General features: G+C 42.1%; 1 protein-coding gene across 1 annotated transcript in view; it reads right to left on the reverse strand.

Annotated features, from left to right (window-relative positions):
- Positions 1-25465, reverse strand: part of KDELR1 (KDEL endoplasmic reticulum protein retention receptor 1) — a 46620-nt gene that overhangs the window by 16774 nt on the left and 4381 nt on the right. Inside the window, exon 2 of the mRNA XM_083162611.1 lies at positions 4621-4721. Coding sequence (XP_083018737.1) covers positions 4621-4721 — 101 coding nt within the window. The remainder of the gene's footprint in view (positions 1-4620; positions 4722-25465) is intronic.

Genomic DNA, 25465 nt, shown 5'->3' on the forward strand with positions numbered 1-25465 from the left:
TTGCCAATTATTACAGAAAATTCATTCGTAACTTCTCTTCTGTTGTGGCTCCCATCACTGCCTTAACGAAAAAAGGGTCTAATCCAGCGAAGTGGCCGGCGGAAGCCATCGAAGCCTTCCATCTGCTGAAACAGAGGTTCACTTCAGCGCCTGTTTTAAGACAACCTGATACCACTTTGCCCTTTATTCTCGAGGTTGATGCCTCCTCCGTGGGTGTTGGGGCAGTCCTCTCGCAGAAAGCGCCCGATGGTCGTCTTCATCCCTGTGGGTTCTACTCCCGTAAGTTCCTGCCTGCAGAGCGTAACTATGCCATCGGTGACCAAGAGCTCCTCGCCATCAAGTTGGCATTAGAAGAATGGAGATATCTTCTAGAAGGCGCTGTCCATGAGATCACAATTATCACAGACCACAAGAATCTTCTGTATCTTAAGTCTGCTCAATGTTTAAATCCCCGTCAAGCCAGATGGACACTTTTCTTTTCCAGGTTCCGTTTCAAGCTGTCATTCTGTCCAGGGACACAAAACCGAAAAGCTGATGCCCTTTCCCGCTCATGGGAGCAAGATAGTGAGTCTAAGTCCACACATTAACATTTCATTATTGATCCAGTTGCCTTCTCCGCAACGGGAGTTTCTAATCTCACGCCCCCTACAGGGAAAAGATATGTAAAGCCAGCTCTAAGGAAGAAGTTGCTTTGTTGGGCGCATTCTTCAAAATTCGCTGGCCATGCAGGCATTCAGAAAACTTACGAGTTTATCACCAGGTCCTACTGGTGGCCGTCCCTCAAACAGGATGTACAGGACTTTATCTCCTCTTGTGCTAAATGTGCTCAGCACAAGACCAGTCGTCAGTCTCCTCCTGGGCAACTGATGCCACTGTCAGTGCCACATCGTCCTTGGACGCATATTTCTATGGACTTTGTAACTGATCTTCCAGAGTCTGACAAGTTCACCACCATCTAGGTGATTGTTGACCGGTTCACCAAGATGGCTCACTTCGTTCCCCTCACCGGTCTTCCGTCAGCTTCCAAGCTGTCCCAGCTCTTCATCAAAGAGATATTCAAGCTTCATGGGCTTCCTCTTGAAATCATCTCTGATAGAGGAGTCCAATTCGTAGCCAAATTCTGGCGAAGCCTGTGCTCCCTGCTTCAAATCAAGCTAAAGTTTTCCACAGCCTATCACCCTCAAACAAATGGCCAAACGGAGAGGGTGAATCAGGACCTTGAAGCATTTCTCCGCACATATGTCTCTTCTTCCCAAGATGACTGGGCTCAACTTCTTCCATGGGCAGAGTTCTGCCATAATAACCAATATCATTCTTCATCAAATGTCACTCCATTTCTTGCCAACTATGGGTTTCATCCTCGAGTTCCTGACTTCACTCTGCAACCTGTATCCTCTGTTCCAGCGGTCGACACGACCATCCGGCAATTCATCAAATCCTGGAAGCTCATTCGTTCTTCACTCCTGAAGGCTTCAAGCAGGTACAAGAAATTTGCCGACAGGAAACGCAGAGCTGTGCCAGCCCTCCGTCCAGGAGATCGTGTCCGGTTGCCAACCAAGAATCTCCGATTGAGAGTGCCATCTATGAAGTTCGCTCCCCGATATATTGGTCCATTTCCAGTTGAGCGAGTCGTCAATCCTGTAGCTTACAAGCTCAAGTTGCCGCCCTATTTGAAAGGGCCAGCTACATTCCACATTTCGCTGCTCAAGCCGCTGGTTCTGAATCGCTTTCATTCCAAGCTCCCCAAAGCTCCTAAGGTTTGCACCCAGCGTGGAACAGAATATGAGGTCAGTAAAATCTTGGACTCTCGCATCCGATATGGTCGTCTGCAGTATTTGATCGATTGGAAGGGCTACGGCCCCGAAGAACGATCATGGACCAATGCCATCGATGTCCATGCTCCCAGACTCATCCGGGCGTTCCACTCCAAGTTTCCCCGCAAGCCTAAAAGGTGTCCTGGGGCCACCCTTAAAGGGGGGGGGGGGGGGGTGCTGTCACGATCCGAGCTGTCAGACAGACTTTCTTACCGGCTAAGTGCCTCCGCAGGTTCAGCTTGCGGTCCAGACGTCATCCCTGCCGGCGTTCTGTCTGCCGTGCGCCATCACCGCTGCCATCCTCCAGTCTTCTCAGCGCTGCTCTCCTTGTCCCCAGTTACAGTACTCAGTGCACGGCAATCCATCCGTCCGCCGCCATTGCTCCCAGTATCCAGCATGGTGTGCACAAACACACTTTCCCACCATAGCAGACATGGGGGCTGCCATGTTCTTCCCAGTCACATGTCTGTACTGTCCAATCCTGAGGGTTCTGATCTCCCAGTCATACCTGCCCGGCCAATCCTGGCCACTCAGTGGGTATAAGTATGCTGGGAGCTCTCAGAACCTTTGCTAGTGCTTCAGTTGTCTCCAGTGTATGGTCAGCTGTCCTTGTCTCCGTGCAAGTGTATTTCCTGCTGGTGTTGTCTCCTATGCTGCAGTGTGTTCCAGGTTGTTCCATCTCCTGTGAAGTCCAGGTTATTCCATTGCCTGTGATCCTGCCTCTACAGCCCAGCGACCAAGCCTAGCTCCGGGACTCTGGTCCTTCGATGCTCCAGCATCACCAATCATCGATGTCCCATCATCGCCTGTAAATCCGATATTCCGGATCTCCAGTTTCCAAGTCTTCCGTCCGTCATTCCGGACCCACAGTCTCCACGTCCGTCATTCCGGACCCACAGTCTTCACATCCGATATTCCGGATCCGATGTTCCACCATCGATACAATTCTTCAACTCATCTGTAAAGTATTGCAATCTGCATGAACTGTATCATTATTCCTGCATACTTTACTGCCTGTCATATTACAACCATCTGCTAAATAAACTCGGTTGTATTTTACCTTTGACTACTCATTGGCTCCAGGGTGCACTGTTGCGCAGTCCATGCGCAAGGGTCCTCTCCAACCTCCCCGGTTCAGGTACCGGTCCAGGTCCCCACCAGAGGTCTCAGTCTCGTCGACTCAGCCCCCTGGTGTGACATACATGTACTCTCTTAGAGCAATTTTCCTACCTTTGCTTTATGACATATCCTTACAATTGAACTTGCCTCCTAGTTTATTAGAACTAGTCAGTGACATTACACATATGTATGATCTACATGCAGGGCTTTGCTGATAATATTGCCATTTGCATGTATCTGCTTTTTTAGCGACTCTATGGTCTCTAAGTTTATACTGCCTGTACTCTGTGTCTCCCGTGCAGTTTGCAGCCAGTAATGACAAGAGGGAGAGGGCCCCCTGTCTAAAGTGACCTGGGCCCCCTAAAGGCTTAATCAGGCCCTGCTAATGTGACAAATCCAGCATATTTTTGGGTACAAACCAGCATTAATAATGCCTCTACTGATAAGAGTTGTCCCTTGCAAAAGAAGGACTTCCTGGTTTAGGACTCGGGCATGTGCAGTGTGACAGGGCAGGCAACAGGTGTGCTGTGAGCGATGTGATTGGTTCACTCTCAGGGGAATACATTAAGAAAATCCGATAGACTGCCAATCAACTTCTGCTAATAATTTTATAGGCTTCTATTAGTTAAAGCTGCATAAAGGTGGGACTAAACTTGGTATATATGTGAAATATGGCTTTTCTGATTTTTTTTCCCACATTTTCCTTTTTAGTACATCCTGCCCATTAAGAGATATTTGAACTAGTAATCTAAGATAAAAATTTAGAGCAAGGCAACAGGGACATGTAACCAAGGTTATTGTACCTCCAATTTCTCACTGAAACCCACCTATAAAGAATTCAATCTGAATTTTCCATAAAGTAACAATACAATTTCTTCAGTCTGAGTAAAAACAATCTCAGGCCTGACTTGGTTTGCAAAACATAGTGAACTTAAAAATCCCAGTTACCACAAGTATGCTTATATGGCCATTCTGGCATAATATGGTCAATGGGTCTTGGGTCAGACATTTTATCACAGACTCCTCAATGCCTTGCTATGGTGTTTCTTTTGCACTTATTCTTCAACCAAAGATGTATCTTAAAACTCCAATTTCCTCCTTTTTTAATACAATATTTTGGGATGCCCTTTAAATAAATGTGTCACTAGGAGAACCTAGTGTTCATTCCAGCACCCGCCATCTTTGAAAACCCATGCAGTTCCTCTTCACTGCCTGGGGTGTCGCTGTTTGCTGTGGTGTTTCTAGCACAGGTCCGGTTTGCATATCAGTGCTGATATACAGACTGCACTGTGCTAGAAGCACTACAGCAGACAGTGACACCCCAGGCAGGGAAGAGGAACTGCATGTGTTTTCAAAGATGGCGGGTGCTAGAATGAACACTAAGAACCCATCGGTGCAACAGTAGAAATAGCATTTTTAATTCTGTAACACTAATTTATCTAATTTAGGAGTTGATATACAAGCAGTGTTAAGTGAAGAAGTAGACCAGAGTAGACATTTCCCATGGCAACCAATTAACTTTAAGGTAGCATGTGCAGTCTATAAAATTATTGTCAGAAGCTGATTGGCCGCTATAAAATCATGGGCAGGTGATTGGCTGCAATGTGCAACTTCTGCATTTTTTCTATCACTGCTTGGTACATTAACCCCTTAGTTTCGGCAAATTACAAGAAATATAGTGTATTACCTTCATGGAGGTATTGTAGACGGAGATAAAGTTTGTGAACAGGTCTAGGTAGCGAGAGGTGAATACAACTGCAAAGAGGATCTGACTCTTCCCAGAGATACCTAAAAGTGAGAATGGAGTTGTAGTGATTTATAATGTAGCTTTACATATATTAAATCTCATTTAAAAAAACAACAAAAAAACATCAAATCCACACTACAACTATGAAGATTTTGGTTGTTTTATTTATTTATTTTAAAATATATTTCCTCCTTTCCACGGTAATTCTTCGACCGATCCAGATTTTACTTTATGTAGTTGTCAGGATGTCAGGATGAAAGCCTTTATGTGCTTTGTGCATTTGAAGCAGACACATGAAAAAAGCGTTAGTTCTGCTTTCATGTTGAAGAACTTTTCTTTAATATCTCAAATAAAATGCAACAACCTGTTTGTCAAAATAAATTTCAGTTAGGACTCCGTGAAAAAAACTTCTACTGACGTTGGTCTGATCTTCTGTATCAAAGTAGCTTTAGCGTTAAATATCCCAGGAGCCCCCTATTTTGCACGCTTTTCTGCTGCCTATTGAATAGATCTTGCACGTTTAATGGCTCCCTGTACATCAATCATTATTCTATGCATGTGTTTCGCACAATGAAACGCAAACTGTAATGACCGTTTAACATATAATCGCTTCCACTCTAATGTATCCAGGTATTACAGTACACAAGTACTTTCTAGGTATGATACAACAAACAGAGACAAAAATGGGAAATAATGGATTTATCTAAAGTGGGCTAGCTAAGGAGGCAATTCAATTGTTTTTTGGGTACAGAATGTGCCAATAAATACAGGGAACCTGTGGATGTTCGGCCATTGCGAATACTAGCCCTTATTCAGAACAAATTTGTTCTCATTATTTTGTTTCTGTGCAGGGTAAATAATGGCTGCATTATTTTTACACTGCAATTTAGATTTCAGTTTCAGCCCACCCCACCCAAATTTAACCCTCTGCACATGTTAAATCTTCCCCACCTGCAGTCCACACGGTTTTGCCCATTTTGAGAAAAACTTTGTACTGCAATCAGATCTGAATAAGGGCCACTATCCAGCCTGATGATGCAATTACCTTAGCCCTGCCCCATCGCCACCCACCCAATTTTCCTCTCTGGGCATCTACCAGAGAGATAGAAATCAAAGTAGGCAAGTACGGTATGCAAGTACGGTATGCACCATTTCCTTTACTTTACACCAGAACAAAATAATACCAATAAACATTCTATAGGTCAGAGGTGATATCTTTGTATATTGGTGATATCTACAGTATGTTTGTGTATCCACGGGATACTGCCATCTAGTTGTCCTTACAGGTTCCTTCAATAGAGCAGACAAACACTGGCTTAGGTTGGAATGCACTTATACTAGTTTGTCATGTTACAAAGTTTGAGGAAACGTTGTAATCATTAAACCGTAAAAAAGTGTAATGAATATTTCACATATCAGATGATGTGTACATCAAGTGTTGCACAACTGAACATATTAAAACATTAGTAAGCCTGCTTGAAGCAAATGCTTCAAAAGCTAGTCTGCTACCTTGTGAATGCCTCTGTGTTTGTGCACGTGTGAAAGAGAACGAGAGGTAGTTTCACTCGCTGCCAACAGATGGCAGTGTTTCGGAGACAAACAAACGGACACTAGACTATATTATATCTAACTAGCAGATGTAGTTTCATCAGTGCCATCATTGTGACTCATCCTCCCATTATACAAGGCAGACATTACAAGCACTGTAAAGCAGGGGGCGTGGCTATGACATGATTCTGCGTGCTCGGCTCCTCGAATCCCCACTTTACTCAGGAAGTTAATGGTGATGGGCTTACGCAGTGCAGCGTAGCACTGGGAGAGTCAAATGCTGTTGCAGGTGGCCGGGTGTATCACCCCAGATTCAGGAGCCTCCCTCCCATTCCCGGAAAGTAGGCAAAGATTTAGTTTTGGGTGGTATTGAAGTCCACAATTTCCTGATGAAATGGAAATGAAGTATAAACAGGCACAGTGAACGTAGAAATCAGGTTAGAGGAACGATAGGTTAGAACATAAAAAAGATGATATGTGAAGAAAATACGAATCCAAACAGTGAATCATAAAAGATAAAATATGGGACAGAAATAAATAAAATAGAAGAAAAGAAAAAAAAAAATTAGAATCCAAAAGTTGTTTATGGATCTGTATCTGATGCCAGAAAAATAATAATTTTCCCCAGACTATCCTTGCTGTGCCTTACAAAAAAAAAAAAAAAGGATCTGTGAATAAATCAAGTGACAACCTGCAATTCAGTGCTTATTCGGTACTTCTATGTTAGTTGGGCACTCACTAAGCTATTTGCTTAGTTTTCCGCTACGCTCGCCATGCTTCGGGCTCGGTGACTCGCTGCACTCGTCACACTATATAAAATCAACTCCATGCCAACATGGATAGTGGGGGTATGAGCGTACTAACTATAGTGGGCGCCCAACTAATATATAAGTACCCTTATTTCTTATTGCGATTTGGTTCTTAAGAAATCTAAATCCACACAAATGTTCTAAATCTGAACCAAATGGGTTTTAATTCAGATATCCTAAGGTGGTTCAGAATTTGAATCTTAAATCAGATTTTTGGGATTGTAAAAATTTAAGCTGTTCTTATGCATTTTCAAGAAATCCAAAACATAAAATCTGGATTTTAAATTGAAATTAATCTAAACCAAAACACTATGCATGTTGACAAAGATTGGGAACAGTAATGTGTTATAAGTACAGCGGAGTGAGCCAACTTGCCCAAAGCATGGGAAGCATCTACAGTACGTTTATATTGATGGTGGTACACAAGATCTGGCCAAAAAATGGTGAGCATATGGGGTAGACCTATTGACTGTCTAACTAGACTCTAGATAACTTATTCAGATCTGATTGCTGTACAAATGTGTTCTCAAAATGGGGAAAGCCATGCTGCACTGCAGGTGAGGCAGATGTAACCTGTGCAGAGAGAGTTAAATTTGGGCAGGGTGTGTTGAAACTGAAATCTAAATTGCAGTGCAAAAATTATGCAGCCAGTATTTACCATGCACAGAAAAAAATAACTTACACAAATCTAACTCTCTCTACACATATTACATCTGCCCCACCTGCAGTGCACATGGTTTGCCCATTTTGAGAGCAAATTTGTACTGCAATCAGATCGGAATTAGGTCTTGAGGACAAGCCAAACCCAATTTTCCTCTAAACTCCCCCAGCAGCTCCCCGGGAGATCTCACTAACAATTTGGCACTTAATGTGACGTTTTTACATGGGATAAATCACATGCGATTTATCCCATATAAATCACCGGGTTGCTGCGGGGGGGCAGAAGCGTAGCAAAAAAACAAACCTGGGCAGCGGAGGGGTCCAGACAGCCCGCGTTGTGTGCAGTCTGACTCCGCAGTGTCCGGGAAGTGCTGCTGAGCAGACCTCCGGCGGCAGTATTTAACCCCTTCACGACATTTGACGTATATATACGTCATGGTCGGGAAGTACTTCCCGACACATGACGTATATATACGTCATGACTTCTAACTGTCACTGCGTCTAGAGACGCAGTGACAGTTAGGTGATGTCTGCTGTCCCTGACAGCAGACATCCCCCCTCGCCGCCCAGGGGGGGCAGGGGTGCCCCCCCGGTCGGCGATCGCTGTGATTGGCTGTTCAAATCTGAACAGCCATTCACAGCGTTTCCTGTGTTACCGGCGGCTAAGCCGCTCGGTAACACAGGGATCGGTGGTGATCGGTGCTGTCAAGTACAGCACCGATCACCTCCGATGTGCAGCCCCCCCTCCAACCCGCCGGGCACTCACCCGGCAGCAGCAGCAGCTCCCCCGGAGCGTCTGAAGCGCACGCAGCGCTGACCTCCTCCCCCCTCCCCCCCGCAGCAGCAGCAGCAGCATCAAGCTGCAGAAAAAGTAAAAAAAAAAAAATATATGCACTGAAAAACTATATATATATATATATATATATACACACACACACATATATATATATATATATATATATATGTGTGTGTATATATATATATATATATATATATATACACACACACACACATATATATATATATATATGTGTGTGTGTGTGTGTGTGTGTGTGTATATACCGCACCGATCGCCAGCCCCCCCCCCCTCCCACCCGGCAGCCCCCCTCCCTCCCACCCACCCGGCTGCCGCAGCACCAGCACCCCTCCCACCCCCCCGCCAGCCGCAGCGCCAGCCCCCCTCCCAAAGCTGGTGACTAAAATGGGGTCACTTGTGGGGGGGTTCCACTGTATTGGTGCTTCGGGGGTCTTGCTAATGCGACATAGCACCCACCATTCATTCCACCACCAAAAATCAGTGGAACCCCCCCACAAGTGACCCCATTTTGCAAACTACACCCTTCAGGGAATTCATCAAGGGGTATAGTGTACATTTCAAACCCCCCGGGGTTTCACCAATTTTGATACAACTGAGCTGTGAAAATGAAAAATTAATTTTTTTTCATTTTCACTGCCCAGTTGTACCACAATTGGTGAAACCCCTGGGGGTTTGAAATGTACACTATACCCCTAGATGAATTCCCTGAAGGGTGTAGTTTGCAAAATGGGGTCACTTGTGGGGGGGTACCTAACTTTTAGCATCTTATGGTGCCTAGAAACCTACATTGTGCCTAAAAAATAATCTCATAAAAAGGAGGCTCCAAAATCAAGTAGGTGCTCCTTCTATTATGAAGCCTGTGGTTTGGTCACCGTGCACACTAGGGCCACATATAGGATATTTATGAAAACCAAAGAATTGGGGGAATCAATTTTTAGTCACATTTCTCTAGTAAAATCTACTGTGTTCCTTAGAAAAATGTATTAAAATTGCAAATCTGCAAAAAAAATGAAATTTTGAAATTTCACCTACACTTTCTTTTAATTCCTGTGAAACACCTAAAGGGTTAACAAACTTCCAAAATGCTGTTTTGAATACTGTGAGGGGTGCAGTTTTTGAAATGGCATCATTTATGGGGGTGTCTCACATACAAGTCACTCAAAGTCACATCATAACTGACCTGGTCCCTAAAAAAATCAGAGTTTGAAATTTTCTTGAAAATTTGAGAATTTGCTATTCATATTTTAAGCCTCCTAGTGTCCAAAAAAATGAAAATGAGGTTGAAATAATGATGGCAACATAAAGTAGACATATGGTCTATGTTAGTTATTCACTATTTTGAGTGGTAAGATTATTTGTCTCACAAGCAGAAAATGTAACATTTTGCAAATCGCAAAATTTTCCATTTTTTTACGACATTTTGGTATTTTTCACAAAAAAACACAGACTGTATCGACGACAATTTACCACTAACTTGAAGTACAATGTGTCACGAGAAAACAATCTCAAAATCACTGGGATAAGTAAAAGCAAAAAAAAGTTATCCCCACTTAAGTGATACATGCCAGATTTGAAAAAAAGGGCTCTGTCAGGAAGGCAAAAACTGGCTCTGTCATGAAGGGGTTAAAAAAATAGATTCAAAAGGTAGGCTGGCCGCTAATTGGCTGAAAGTGCGCTCTCTCTCTAACCCAATCAGCGGCGAGGCAGCCGCTGCCTGTCCTTCACATAGGTGTGTGCCAGCGGTGCTGGTATAACTCATTATTTCCCCCCTACCATTACAGGAGGTGGAATATGCTGCGCTAAGAAAGGACAGTTTCTTAGCGCAGCATATTCCGTTGCGCTTTACAACTGGAAACAACAGTGATTAAACAAACTGGGTAGATACAAACCGACATGAAGGTAGGAGGGCCCTGCTCACAAGCTTACAATTAGCTTATAAGCATCCAGCCCAGGGATAAATGAAAAAAATAAATAAATAAAACAAACAAACACATGGCAACAGAATAATAGTACCCGTGAGGATAAATGATACACTCTATGGGTGTGGCATGGCATATGTTGTCACTATTTTTAATGTCAACAGATAAAATGTAGGCAAAGGGTTTTTTCCATGTAAAGTTAACCATAAAATCATATGTAGACATTTTCCTGCCAACATCAAGATGGCATACATATCTTCCTGCAAAATAAAACCCCAGAGAAATATAGTTTATAAACAATTTCTTTTATCAAAGACATTAAAATTCTAGTCTGTATCAGCTAAGGATGAAACAATGAATGCAGACTGCTATGAAAGTTTAGATTACCTCCATCTCCTTCTCAGCCAATCACTAATTAACGCTCAAGTGTCACAAATCAGTTATTAAGCAGACTGGCCTCTATTTATGGCCTAAAAGAACAATTGTAGCGTTTTGTATCTCCTTCAGAATCACTTCTGCCAACCAGTTACTCTAACAGGAGCAGACGGCTCCCTACTGCCCTTATATTCATGCACTTTGTAAATCAGGAAGATACAATCAGCTGCCACTACTGAAAACCTTTCATCTGTGAATAATGTAAAATTACAGCTTTCCAAGACTGTCCATTAATGACAGCAGAGGAAATACTTCTGGGAAAACTTTTAACAGTCACCGCTGCAGAACGGGCACTGAACAGCGAGCTTGCTGTATAAGGTGATGTGGGCTATTATATTAGATATTATTCTAGTATGCTACTTCATTTTTCCATATACAGATGTGTCCTCACACATCATTGCTGCAGTCACACCAAGTATCTGCTCCTATGTGCTGAGGGAACCTCATGCTCGGGGAAGTGAAAAGTCTGGCATATACACTGTGCCGGGGGAGGGAACACTGCACTCTCCCCACTGGTAGGGTCTATAGCCTCTGAGGGAGAGTCACTCAAAAAGCCCGGTCTAGTATCCAATCCCAGGAAGCCGGGAAAAGCTGGGACCAAGTAGATTGCTCTGTTTCGGGAGGAATGCACTCCCACAAATGGCGAGACAGCGAAAAGCCCAGCCTAGTACTCCATCCCTGGGAGGGGAGAAACGTCAGGACTGAGTAGGTGTTTTCTTCTCCTTTAGTTAGTCTTTTTGGACTCTGCGGGGAACACTCACCAAAAAGACCGGTGGAGAATCCATTCCCATGCCAGGGTCCGGAAAGGGCCTACTGGTGAAGCAGAGAGACACTGGGTCAGACGTTGACTGGCCGGCTGCTTAGAGCTCGAAGGTGTAGCGTGACTCCGGGGAAACCCGGAGGTGCCTTAATGTTCGCTGGTGTACCCACCAGCACGTTTTTGCTACTAGCACTGCGCACTTCCATTTAGGTATGCATTTCATGTCCTTGTCCTGGGCAGGACAATTTTTTACACCCCCAACCCAGCCTTCTGGCTGGAGTCTATTTAATTATTTATTTCTCGTCACCTCTCTCACGTTTGTAACTTTTCACATTTTCTGTTTTTCCTTAGTTTGGTCACGTTTTTTGGGCTGTAGGTACGACCCTTATGGGCTACCTACTCCCCACGTACCAAAGCTTTCTCCTTCGGGGGAAAGCTGTGGTCCCTGAGGGCGACCCCGAGCCGCAAGACAGAGGGAAGCCTACTGAGGGTCTCTCCAAGCTTCGGCGAGGAGAACCCACTGATACCTATTTTCCACTCTTCGGCCTTTGGGCTGAGAGGGATCAGTGGAGTAACGGGTCCCTTCTCCTTTGGAAGAGGGTCCATACGCCCGCTATGCACGATTGAGGTCACTGCACAGGGTGTTTGGAGCACCACCTCGGGCTCCAAGTTAAAAAAAAAAAATTATGGTTGTCATTGATGCCAAAACTGCAACTGCCCATCGATAGTGTAAAACTATGCAATGGATGACCATCGATAGTTTGACATATCGATGGTCATCTATTATGTTTGACTTGATTGGCCTGTGGGCCAATCAAAACACGTGGGTGGGGCTTCGCAGGTGTCGGAGCTATGCTCCGTGTCCCGGCACTTTGAAAAAAACAAACAAAAGCAAAACATGGATTTTGCTGTGCCATCAATGGAGGGAAACCATCTGGTTCTCCTCCATCGATGGCAAAAGTATTTGACATTGGCCATAAACTATCGATGATTTTGAATCACTGATGGTTGATGGCCATCCCTAAGTTACATGAGTGGCTCACTCACACCAGGCACCTCATGCTGCATCGCATATTAAGACCATATATATGAGGACACATCTGATTGACATTGGCGTTGTGTGCTACAATCCGTACGCCTGTGCAGTCATTCAATAATCAATAGGATTGCAAATTTGCATAACAGCAATCAACTCTGAATCGGCCCTAAATAATAATAAAACTGCATTCTTTCTTCCACATGAAGGCACTGTAATGTAGCACACATGCCCATGGGGGGGGGGGCAGGATAATGCCACAACAGTGTCACTTTGTGTAGATTTCAGCACATGGACCCCGATTAGCGCACTATATGCCCTTGCTTAGCTCGCCATGTGGATTGTTGATTAAAACATTTTTTGTGTCAAACTCATGTTGACCTTTTCATTTGTTTAACTTTTACCTATGTCGACCTATCATCCAGATCACGTTTTTGCACTGCGCATGATCCGGAATTGAACTACACCAAGGCAGAGTGGTGCAGAACTCCCCTTGTGGAATGAGGGACAAATCTGGGAATTCCCACATTGGCTAAAGGTGCCCATACACTGCCTGCGATGTCTCGCATCAGTGTACAGACACCCGACAGCCTGCGAGACGCTGAGACCTTCCCGGCGCCAGGGACGCATGTGATCCTTTGTGATGGATCGCATGCGTCCCTGCTTCCCGCACACCTCGCCACTAGGAGCAACGGGTGGTCGGATGGCCTGCGGGTTTGATGCGCACGGAACCGCGCATCGGACCCAACGGCATGTCAGGGAGGGACGATTTGGTCCAATTTTACGGGCCGATTGGTTGCAATCGGGCGAAATCGGACCAAATCACCTCAGTGTATGGGCACCTTAAGTTCCGTGAAGGCAAATGGATGGAATTGGAGAATGCACAGGGACTGGACAGAATTATGAACATTTAAGATGGATCTTTTGCACCAGGGATAGGTATGGTGCACTCTGATTATGATGATGGTGTTAAGGAAGACAAGTGTATGGACAGCGGCAACCTTCACGCAGAGACACATACAGGCAAATATATGCATCTATTTCTGTGCATGCAACGCTGGAACGATTATGGATGACCTGTGATCAACCCAGCATCTTCCTAAATGTCAGTATATAGCCCGTACTCACGGGGTAACCCGGCTCTCTTGCTGAGCGACAGGCTAAAGCACCATCGCTCAGCACACATTGCGGTACACCATTGATGCACAAGGCAATGTGTGCTGAGTGATTTGTGCAGAGCAGGGCTTTGCCTATCGTTTATCTAGCAGGATAGACAGTGCAAGCACTGGCTTTCCCTGCAGGCGATAGCGATACATGGGACCGATCAGTGCTCCATTTCTTAGCGATCTGGTCAGATCGCTTAAAAATTAAGTGAAAAGCGACCCCTTATGAACTACAATTTCAGTATTGCTATGGCTCATTTACTATGGACACAGACAAAAAATGGAAAGTGATAAACCACCAACCAATCAGTTCCTACCTGTCATGTTACAGCAGTGGTGGGGAACCTCCGGCCCGCGGGCCGTATACGGCCCCCGGAGCCTGTCTGTGCAGCGAGTCTCATACAGGTGAAATCTCGCGAGAGCTACTGACCTCTCACGAGATTTCGCCTGTATGAGACTCCCTGCACAGCCGCCGGACCACACAGACCGGCGACTCGTAACCTGCGGCACCCGTCGGAGCATAGGACGGCTGGCGCAGGATGATTTGTAAGTTGTTTTTTTTTTTTTTTTATAAATGGCCCCTGAGGCATTATGCCTCATTGAAAATGGCCCTCGGACCTCAGAAGGTTCCCCACCCCTGTGTTACAGGCTGTGTTTGAAACATGACAGGTAGGAGCTGATTGGCTGGTTGTTTATAAAGCTCCACCTTATCACTTTTTACAATTTAGTACATCTCACCCTCAATAGTTACAATCCAAAACTATTATATATATATATATATATATATATAAAAAAAGACAAAAGATACCCAAAAGTCCGCGCCCAATTCTAAAGATAGCAGCAACTCTGAGAGTCCCCTGTTAGCTGAGACCCAGAACAGATAGAAATACAAAACAGGAACAGAGTGCGCTAGAAGGTGAAAGTACACAACTTTTTTTTACACAATCAAAAATTTAATAAAAGCCAACAACACGGCTCATAAAAAGTACAGTGATATTATAATCATATAAATGAATCAATTTGACAACATCTGTGATAATTCAGTATAACGACAGGCCCAACGCGTTTCGTCAACCACGTGACTTCATCAGGGGCATTAGACGACTTGATTTATCAAAGCTGCAGTTGCTCTAAAAATAACAATACAATATATCAGAAAAAAACAGGAGGAAACATGTAAAGCTCATTTAAGCTAAAAAAGGAATTCAGAAGGAGGAGGAGGACAATGAAGACGAAAAAAGATAATGAGGACGGAAAAAAATTGAACAACACTGCAGAGTATCATTTGCAGAATACATATGCAAAAACCATTATCAACGTTTGCCATATCTAATTGACACTGTATAGATTTTCCTAAAAAAAGCAATTGATTGCTTCAGTACAAATAATAATAATAAATAGACCAGTACAAATGCATCAGGTCTATGACCAACATTTAAATAATAAATACAAAAATGACTAAAAACATACATAAAAAATTACTTAAAAATACATACATACAGAGAGAATGCATAAAAAAACAATACCTTCTTGCAGTGTCTCAAATTGACTGAGCATAAACACATTAAGTGGGTAATGATCTGGATGGGAAAATGTATACAATTGGCAAATTAGATTCTATTTCTCATCTCTACATTTGTAACCACCACCGGCACCTAAAGTGTGGATCACGTGTAAGGTGGACTGGGGTAGAACTTACATTACACCTACTGACAGAGCTCTTGTCAGTTTTTACTGGTACAAATCTCAACAGATCCCACTCTATTACAGATGTCAGCAATACAATTCATCCAAGAATCCACTTAGAAAAGCAAGAGATAAATGTCCAATCAAAAATTACATACAGAAAAAACTATATGGGACAATGATTACTAGTAGGAGCCTATATGAAAAAAGCCAATACTCACATAAACCTGGGTAACTGGACGCTTGTCACACTGTATCCAAACAGCCAAGTGAATCCCTGTACTAACAGGAAGCTATATATAGGCCTAAGCCTATGACATCACTTCCTTTCAATTATGAAAAGTGAAAAAGCTAATTTAGGGTTTTATGGGCTCTGGACAAGCGGGCCTGATCTCTGATCACCACGCTAGTGGACTATCTTAAGTTCCGCTATTACATAGTACCCGAAAAATACTTTATTTTAGACAGGAACGCACGGCGCTCCCGCCGTGCGTTCCAAACAGGCGCCATTTTGGATCGGGGTGGAACGCATAAGCGTCTCCCCGTCGCTCGTGGTTGGCATCACTGCGCCCTCTGAGGGCTGTAATAGACGGCGCGTACGCCGAGCGTTATAAGCCGACGTCTACCACAGTAGGTGGAACGCATATGCGTCCCCTATAACGTCATGTAGACATAACAAGCGGTTCAGATCGCCGCCATCTTAAGTATGGTAACCAGGAAGCTCCCACAGTATAACCACCAACGGCTTCAATATGGGCAAAGAAACCCATCCAAAAGCAATAGTCACATTAACCCTTCCTTTTAAGGGGGAAATATACAATTTTAAAGGGGTGCTAACAAATATGAAAAAAAGGTATAGCAGTGCATGATCCCCTATACATATACTTATATTAATTACCGTGTATTTATATTAATCATAACATTATATAGAACACCTCATGGATAAAGTGATATAGATTATCTATTTTAAACTAAATGTGTATAACTCAATATATTATTTTTAATTTTAATTTTATGATGACCTATCAAAATGATATATTATTGGTGTTAACCATCCTAGAGTGTATAAAAAATACTCAGTGTCCTAATAAACACTAAACCTATAAATAAATTTATAATAAAAAATATATTTAATAATAAATAAAGATATAAATTAACTAATCTAACCTCATTTAATCCAATTAAATAATATAATACCCCTAAAGAAGTGGGCAGTGACCTGATTACACTCAGGAGTGGGGAGGACAACGTAGAAAGTCCCTATTAACACTCATAGCAAAAAAGTGGACTCTAGTAGTTATTATACTCCTACCAGTACATCATTGTTCCATTTCCATCGAAATTTGCTCTGTATATAAACAACCTATTTAATTCAAAAAGGTATGTATATAAAAAAACCCAAAAAAGTATATAAAGAATAGAGGATGATAAGGAGACAGGGGACCAAGGACCACAGACGAAAGAAATGAAAATTATAAGAAGGCCACTATATCTATGCCCTCGTTCAGTCCTTTCGGGGTTAAGGAATTTAAAGAGTAAATCCAAAAACTTTCCTTTTTGATCAGTTCACGGCCTCTGTCCCCACCTCTAGGATTTGATGGGACATGTTCTAAAATGGTGAATTTAAAATTCTCTCTTGTAACCAAAGAATTGTGTTTCTCCAGGTAATGCCTGGGCAAGCTGTGTACTTTAACTCTGTTCTTGATGTTACGCATGTGTTCCTGTATTCTCAACTTGACCTGTCTTATGGTCTTCCCGATATAAATCAGATTACAGCTACAGGTGATTTTATAAATGACAAAATCAGAGTTGCAGGTCACTGCGTCTTTAATTTTATACTCTCTGCCATTTTCCATGATGTGGTGGAAAGGGGCTTTCTCCAAATGGGGGCAACAAATACATTTATTGCAAGGCAACACTCCTGGTTTTTTGTTTAGAAACTGAACCACTTTTGGAGTTGTGGTAGTTAGTGGTTTCATTCGACTTGGAGCCAAAATTGATTTAAGGTTTTTAGCCCGTCGGTAAACCATATTGGGCCTTGGGGGCAAGTGTGGACCAAGTACTGGATCTCGTAGAAGAATAGACCAGTGTTTCTCAAGTACTCTTTTGATTTGATAGTTCTCGCAATTGAATTGCGTCACAAAAGGTCTACTTGTAGGTTCTCTTTGAGGTTTGCTGATTTTAGATAACAACTCCTCCCTTTGATGAGTAAAGGCTTTACCTCTGGCCTCTTCTACAAACTCCACTTTATATCCCCTTTCCACAAAGCGGTCAAAGAGTAATTGTGATTGGGACCAGAACTCACTGTCATCATTACAGTTACGTCTGATCCTCAAAAACTGTGCGAATGGCACGCTGTTCTTCCAGGCAGGAAAATGGCAACTCGTTGCAGGAATGAAGCTATTGGCATCTACCGATTTAAAATATGTGCGGGTAGCAATTTCCTTACCGGGTACTCCTTCCAACTCCAAATCCAGATATTCGATCTTAGTGGGATTTGATTTATATGTAAATTTAAGGTTGAAGTCGTTATCATGTATGTGTGACATAAATTCTTCAATACTTGACTCATCCCCTTGCCAGATCAGTAAAAGATCGTCTATGTATCTTTTGTACATGATGATATTTGCTTCAAAACGTGATCCATAGACGAACTGTTCTTCCCAGGCACGCATATGGAGATTTGCATATGCCGGGGCAAACTTCGTCCCCATAGCTGTGCCTTGTTGTTGAATATAAAACTCATTGTTAAACTCAAAGAGATTATGGGTTAGGATGAACTTCATACTGTTGACGAGGAACGATATTTCAGAGTCAGTATTTTTCGGGTCACTTCTTAAGATTTTTTCAACTGACTCAACTCCTTTACTGTGGGGAATTGACGAATAGAGACCTTGCACGTCAATGGTGAGCCAACAATAGTCCATTGACCAAATTTTGCCTTTGAGCAACTGTAGAACCGAGGAACTATCTTTCAAATGAGAGATATTCTGCATGACATAAGGTTGCAGTTTTAGATCAAGGAAGTGAGAAAGGTTGGCGGTCAGGGAGTTTACCCCGGCTATTATGGGGCGTCCCGGAGGTCGATCCTTGTCCTTATGGACCTTCGGAATATGATAAAAAATTGGGAGTACTGGGAATTTTGTATTGATATAATCAAATTCCTCCTTACAAAGGACCCCATTTTGTAGGCCTGAAAAAAGGAGTAACTCTAACTCGCCTTGAAAAACCATGGACGGATTCTCGGGAATTTTTTTGTAGGTGGATTCATCGCTTAGAATTTTTTCAGCCTCAGTGAGGTAATCAGACCTATTCTGAAGTACGACGGCTCCACCCTTATCCGCACTCTTAATAATTGTGTTTTCATCACTTTTCAATGTTTTCAAAGCTCTATTCTCTTGAGGGTTTAGGTTTTTTGGTAGATATTTATTGGGTTTTATAGTCCTGAAATCTTCACTAACTGCTTCGTAGAAGATATTCAGGTGACTTCCTCTAGATTCCACCGGATAAAAATGTGAAACCGGGGCTACTAAGGGCTTAACGTCGGTGGTTTTGTCAGTTTTGATAACATTGGATTGGTTCTTTAAGAAGTGACGTTGAACTGTGAGGTTTCTGATGTATTTATTCAGGTCGATGAACAGATTGAAGTGATTGACATGGCCGTCTGGCGCAAACTTAAGACCTTTATTTAATAGCGTGTTCTCTTCAGTAGATAGTTCTTTCGTTGAGTTGTTAATAACTCCGGTCCTAGCGATGGTAAGGCTGGACCTCTTTTCTTCTTTGGAGAGCCGCTTACCCCCTCTGCACCCTCTGGGTCTCCATTTAATCTGCGCTTCAGGCCATGTGGGGATTCCAGACGGGTATACAATTCTTCCCGCACAGTGCGATGTGGAGGGCCCGAATCTTGTTCTACGTCTAAAAAATGTTTTTGATTCCGGTGAGGAGAAGGGGATCTGAACCTATCATTTCGTTGTTGTTGGTAGGAATCTTGATAAGATGGTATTCTGTCCCTAAACCTTCTTCTTTGATGGTAATCATCCCTCTGATCGCGGTACTCATGTCTTCTGGGTCTTTCATTGTACCTTTCATTTGGTCTCCGACCTTGATAGTTATTCTGATAGTGGTTCAATGGTCGAGAGGTGTTATCTTCTCTATCCCAGAATGAGCCCCGTCTTGGTTTTTCCCAATTGGAGTTATTATTAGCTGGGCGAAATCTCCTAGATGGAATATCAGGGTTCCTATTCTCATTTGGCCAAATGTGAATATGGCCACTGATATAGTCCCTTTTGTCTCTTATAAACTTTTTTTGTTTCCGCAGGATGATTTCTTTTTCCAGGGTATCCAATTTAGACTGCAAATCTGAAATGTCCCTTTTAAATTCCTCACTTGAGTCGAATTTCACCAAGAGTCCTTCAATTCTACCCATCTCACTTTCCAGTGTCACTAATTCAGTTTTTCTTTCGTTAATTAGCGCTGTCATCAGTTTAGCCGAACACTCATCAAGAATGGCGTTCCAGATTTTGAGGAAGGCTGGATTGTCTATGCCATAAGTTGGCGTTTTCTGAAGGCGTAGACCTCTCGGGATCCTGTTCACCTCGAGGTACTTTTCCAGCGTGGCGATGTCATACCACCCTTTTAGTTCTTTAGTGGCTAATTTCTCTAGGGCATTAAGATGCCCAAAGTAGTCATCTCCATCGTCCTCCATATCCAACTCAAATTCCTCTTCATCAAAAATGCTCTTCACATTATAGCTCCTTTTGGTTCTATCTTTGAACAGTGGCATATTGCAGCGGCAGCGGTTTTTGAGTAGCTAACAGAAAATAGACACAAAAAAAGACAAAAGATACCCAAAAGTCCGCGCCCAATTCTAAAGATAGCAGCAACTCTGAGAGTCCCCTGTTAGCTGAGACCCAGAACAGATAGAAATACAAAACAGGAACAGAGTGCGCTAGAAGGTGAAAGTACACAACTTTTTTTTACACAATCAAAAATTTAATAAAAGCCAACAACACGGCTCATAAAAAGTACAGTGATATTATAATCATATAAATGAATCAATTTGACAACATCTGTGATAATTCAGTATAACGACAGGCCCAACGCGTTTCGTCAACCACGTGACTTCATCAGGGGCATTAGACGACTTGATTTATCAAAGCTGCAGTTGCTCTAAAAATAACAATACAATATATCAGAAAAAAACAGGAGGAAACATGTAAAGCTCATTTAAGCTAAAAAAAGGAATTCAGAAGGAGGAGGAGGACAATGAAGACGAAAAAAGATAATGAGGACGGAAAAAAATTGAACAACACTGCAGAGTATCATTTGCAGAATACATATGCAAAAACCATTATCAACGTTTGCCATATCTAATTGACACTGTATAGATTTTCCTAAAAAAAGCAATTGATTGCTTCAGTACAAATAATAATAATAAATAGACCAGTACAAATGCATCAGGTCTATGACCAACATTTAAATAATAAATACAAAAATGACTAAAAACATACATAAAAAATTACTTAAAAATACATACATACAGAGAGAATGCATAAAAAAACAATACCTTCTTGCAGTGTCTCAAATTGACTGAGCATAAACACATTAAGTGGGTAATGATATTGTCAGTAGGTGTAATATCATTACCCACTTAATGTGTTTATGCTCAGTCAATTTGAGACACTGCAAGAAGGTATTGTTTTTTTATGCATTCTCTCTGTATGTATGTATTTTTAAGTAATTTTTTATGTATGTTTTTAGTCATTTTTGTATTTATTATTTAAATGTTGGTCATAGACCTGATGCATTTGTACTGGTCTATTTATTATTATTATTTGTACTGAAGCAATCAATTGCTTTTTTTAGGAAAATCTATACAGTGTCAATTAGATATGGCAAACGTTGATAATGGTTTTTGCATATGTATTCTGCAAATGATACTCTGCAGTGTTGTTCAATTTTTTTCCGTCCTCATTATCTTTTTTCGTCTTCATTGTCCTCCTCCTCCTTCTGAATTCCTTTTTTAGCTTAAATGACATGTTTCCTCCTGTTTTTTTCTGATATATTGTATTGTTATTTTTAGAGCAACTGCAGCTTTGATAAATCAAGTCGTCTAATGCCCCTGATGAAGTCACGTGGTTGACGAAACGCGTTGGGCCTGTCGTTATACTGAATTATCACAGATGTTGTCAAATTGATTCATTTATATGATTATAATATCACTGTACTTTTTATGAGCCGTGTTGTTGGCTTTTATTAAATTTTTGATTGTGTAAAAAAAAGTTGTGTACTTTCACCTTCTAGCGCACTCTGTTCCTGTTTTGTATTTCTATCTGTTCTGGGTCTCAGCTAACAGGGGACTCTCAGAGTTGCTGCTATCTTTAGAATTGGGCGCGGACTTTTGGGTATCTTTTGTCTTTTTTTGTGTCTATTTTCTGTTAGCTACTCAAAAACCGCTGCCGCTGCAATATGCCACTGTTCAAAGATAGAACCAAAAGGAGCTATAATGTGAAGAGCATTTTTGATGAAGAGGAATTTGAGTTGGATATGGAGGACGATGGAGATGACTACTTTGGGCATCTTAATGCCCTAGAGAAATTAGCCACTAAAGAACTAAAAGGGTGGTATGACATCGCCACGCTGGAAAAGTACCTCGAGGTGAACAGGATCCCGAGAGGTCTACGCCTTCAGAAAACGCCAACTTATGGCATAGACAATCCAGCCTTCCTCAAAATCTGGAACGCCATTCTTGATGAGTGTTCGGCTAAACTGATGACAGCGCTAATTAACGAAAGAAAAACTGAATTAGTGACACTGGAAAGTGAGATGGGTAGAATTGAAGGACTCTTGGTGAAATTCGACTCAAGTGAGGAATTTAAAAGGGACATTTCAGATTTGCAGTCTAAATTGGATACCCTGGAAAAAGAAATCATCCTGCGGAAACAAAAAAAGTTTATAAGAGACAAAAGGGACTATATCAGTGGCCATATTCACATTTGGCCAAATGAGAATAGGAACCCTGATATTCCATCTAGGAGATTTCGCCCAGCTAATAATAACTCCAATTGGGAAAAACCAAGACGGGGCTCATTCTGGGATAGAGAAGATAACACCTCTCGACCATTGAACCACTATCAGAATAACTATCAAGGTCGGAGACCAAATGAAAGGTACAATGAAAGACCCAGAAGACATGAGTACCGCGATCAGAGGGATGATTACCATCAAAGAAGAAGGTTTAGGGACAGAATACCATCTTATCAAGATTCCTACCAACAACAACGAAATGATAGGTTCAGATCCCCTTCTCCTCACCGGAATCAAAAACATTTTTTAGACGTAGAACAAGATTCGGGCCCTCCACATCGCACTGTGCGGGAAGAATTGTATACCCGTCTGGAATCCCCACATGGCCTGAAGCGCAGATTAAATGGAGACCCAGAGGGTGCAGAGGGGGTAAGCGGCTCTCCAAAAGAAGAAAAGAGGTCCAGCCTTACCATCGCTAGGACCGGAGTTATTAACAACTCAACGAAAGAACTATCTACTGAAGAGAACACGCTATTAAATAAAGGTCTTAAGTTTGCGCCAGACGGCCATGTCAATCACTTCAATCTGTTCATCGACCTGAATAAATACATCAGAAACCTCACAGTTCAACGTCACTTCTTAAAGAACCAATCCAATGTTATCAAAACTGACAAAACCACCGACGTTAAGCCCTTAGTAGCCCCGGTTTCACATTTTTATCCGGTGGAATCTAGAGGAAGTCACCTGAATATCTTCTACGAAGCAGTTAGTGAAGATTTCAGGACTATAAAACCCAATAAATATCTACCAAAAAACCTAAACCCTCAAGAGAATAGAGCTTTGAAAACATTGAAAAGTGATGAAAACACAATTATTAAGAGTGCGGATAAGGGTGGAGCCGTCGTACTTCAGAATAGGTCTGATTACCTCACTGAGGCTGAAAAAATTCTAAGCGATGAATCCACCTACAAAAAAATTCCCGAGAATCCGTCCATGGTTTTTCAAGGCGAGTTAGAGTTACTCCTTTTTTCAGGCCTACAAAATGGGGTCCTTTGTAAGGAGGAATTTGATTATATCAATACAAAATTCCCAGTACTCCCAATTTTTTATCATATTCCGAAGGTCCATAAGGACAAGGATCGACCTCCGGGACGCCCCATAATAGCCGGGGTAAACTCCCTGACCGCCAACCTTTCTCACTTCCTTGATCTAAAACTGCAACCTTATGTCATGCAGAATATCTCTCATTTGAAAGATAGTTCCTCGGTTCTACAGTTGCTCAAAGGCAAAATTTGGTCAATGGACTATTGTTGGCTCACCATTGACGTGCAAGGTCTCTATTCGTCAATTCCCCACAGTAAAGGAGTTGAGTCAGTTGAAAAAATCTTAAGAAGTGACCCGAAAAATACTGACTCTGAAATATCGTTCCTCGTCAACAGTATGAAGTTCATCCTAACCCATAATCTCTTTGAGTTTAACAATGAGTTTTATATTCAACAACAAGGCACAGCTATGGGGACGAAGTTTGCCCCGGCATATGCAAATCTCCATATGCGTGCCTGGGAAGAACAGTTCGTCTATGGATCACGTTTTGAAGCAAATATCATCATGTACAAAAGATACATAGACGATCTTTTACTGATCTGGCAAGGGGATGAGTCAAGTATTGAAGAATTTATGTCACACATACATGATAACGACTTCAACCTTAAATTTACATATAAATCAAATCCCACTAAGATCGAATATCTGGATTTGGAGTTGGAAGGAGTACCCGGTAAGGAAATTGCTACCCGCACATATTTTAAATCGGTAGATGCCAATAGCTTCATTCCTGCAACGAGTTGCCATTTTCCTGCCTGGAAGAACAGCGTGCCATTCGCACAGTTTTTGAGGATCAGACGTAACTGTAATGATGACAGTGAGTTCTGGTCCCAATCACAATTACTCTTTGACCGCTTTGTGGAAAGGGGATATAAAGTGGAGTTTGTAGAAGAGGCCAGAGGTAAAGCCTTTACTCATCAAAGGGAGGAGTTGTTATCTAAAATCAGCAAACCTCAAAGAGAACCTACAAGTAGACCTTTTGTGACGCAATTCAATTGCGAGAACTATCAAATCAAAAGAGTACTTGAGAAACACTGGTCTATTCTTCTACGAGATCCAGTACTTGGTCCACACTTGCCCCCAAGGCCCAATATGGTTTACCGACGGGCTAAAAACCTTAAATCAATTTTGGCTCCAAGTCGAATGAAACCACTAACTACCACAACTCCAAAAGTGGTTCAGTTTCTAAACAAAAAACCAGGAGTGTTGCCTTGCAATAAATGTATTTGTTGCCCCCATTTGGAGAAAGCCCCTTTCCACCACATCATGGAAAATGGCAGAGAGTATAAAATTAAAGACGCAGTGACCTGCAACTCTGATTTTGTCATTTATAAAATCACCTGTAGCTGTAATCTGATTTATATCGGGAAGACCATAAGACAGGTCAAGTTGAGAATACAGGAACACATGCGTAACATCAAGAACAGAGTTAAAGTACACAGCTTGCCCAGGCATTACCTGGAGAAACACAATTCTTTGGTTACAAGAGAGAATTTTAAATTCACCATTTTAGAACATGTCCCATCAAATCCTAGAGGTGGGGACAGAGGCCGTGAACTGATCAAAAAGGAAAGTTTTTGGATTTACTCTTTAAATTCCTTAACCCCGAAAGGACTGAACGAGGGCATAGATATAGTGGCCTTCTTATAATTTTCATTTCTTTCGTCTGTGGTCCTTGGTCCCCTGTCTCCTTATCATCCTCTATTCTTTATATACTTTTTTGGGTTTTTTTATATACATACCTTTTTGAATTAAATAGGTTGTTTATATACAGAGCAAATTTCGATGGAAATGGAACAATGATGTACTGGTAGGAGTATAA

Source organism: Crinia signifera, chromosome 19, assembly GCF_055691185.1.
Source record: "Crinia signifera chromosome 19, ASM5569118v1, whole genome shotgun sequence".
Lineage (NCBI taxonomy): Eukaryota > Metazoa > Chordata > Amphibia > Anura > Myobatrachidae > Crinia > Crinia signifera.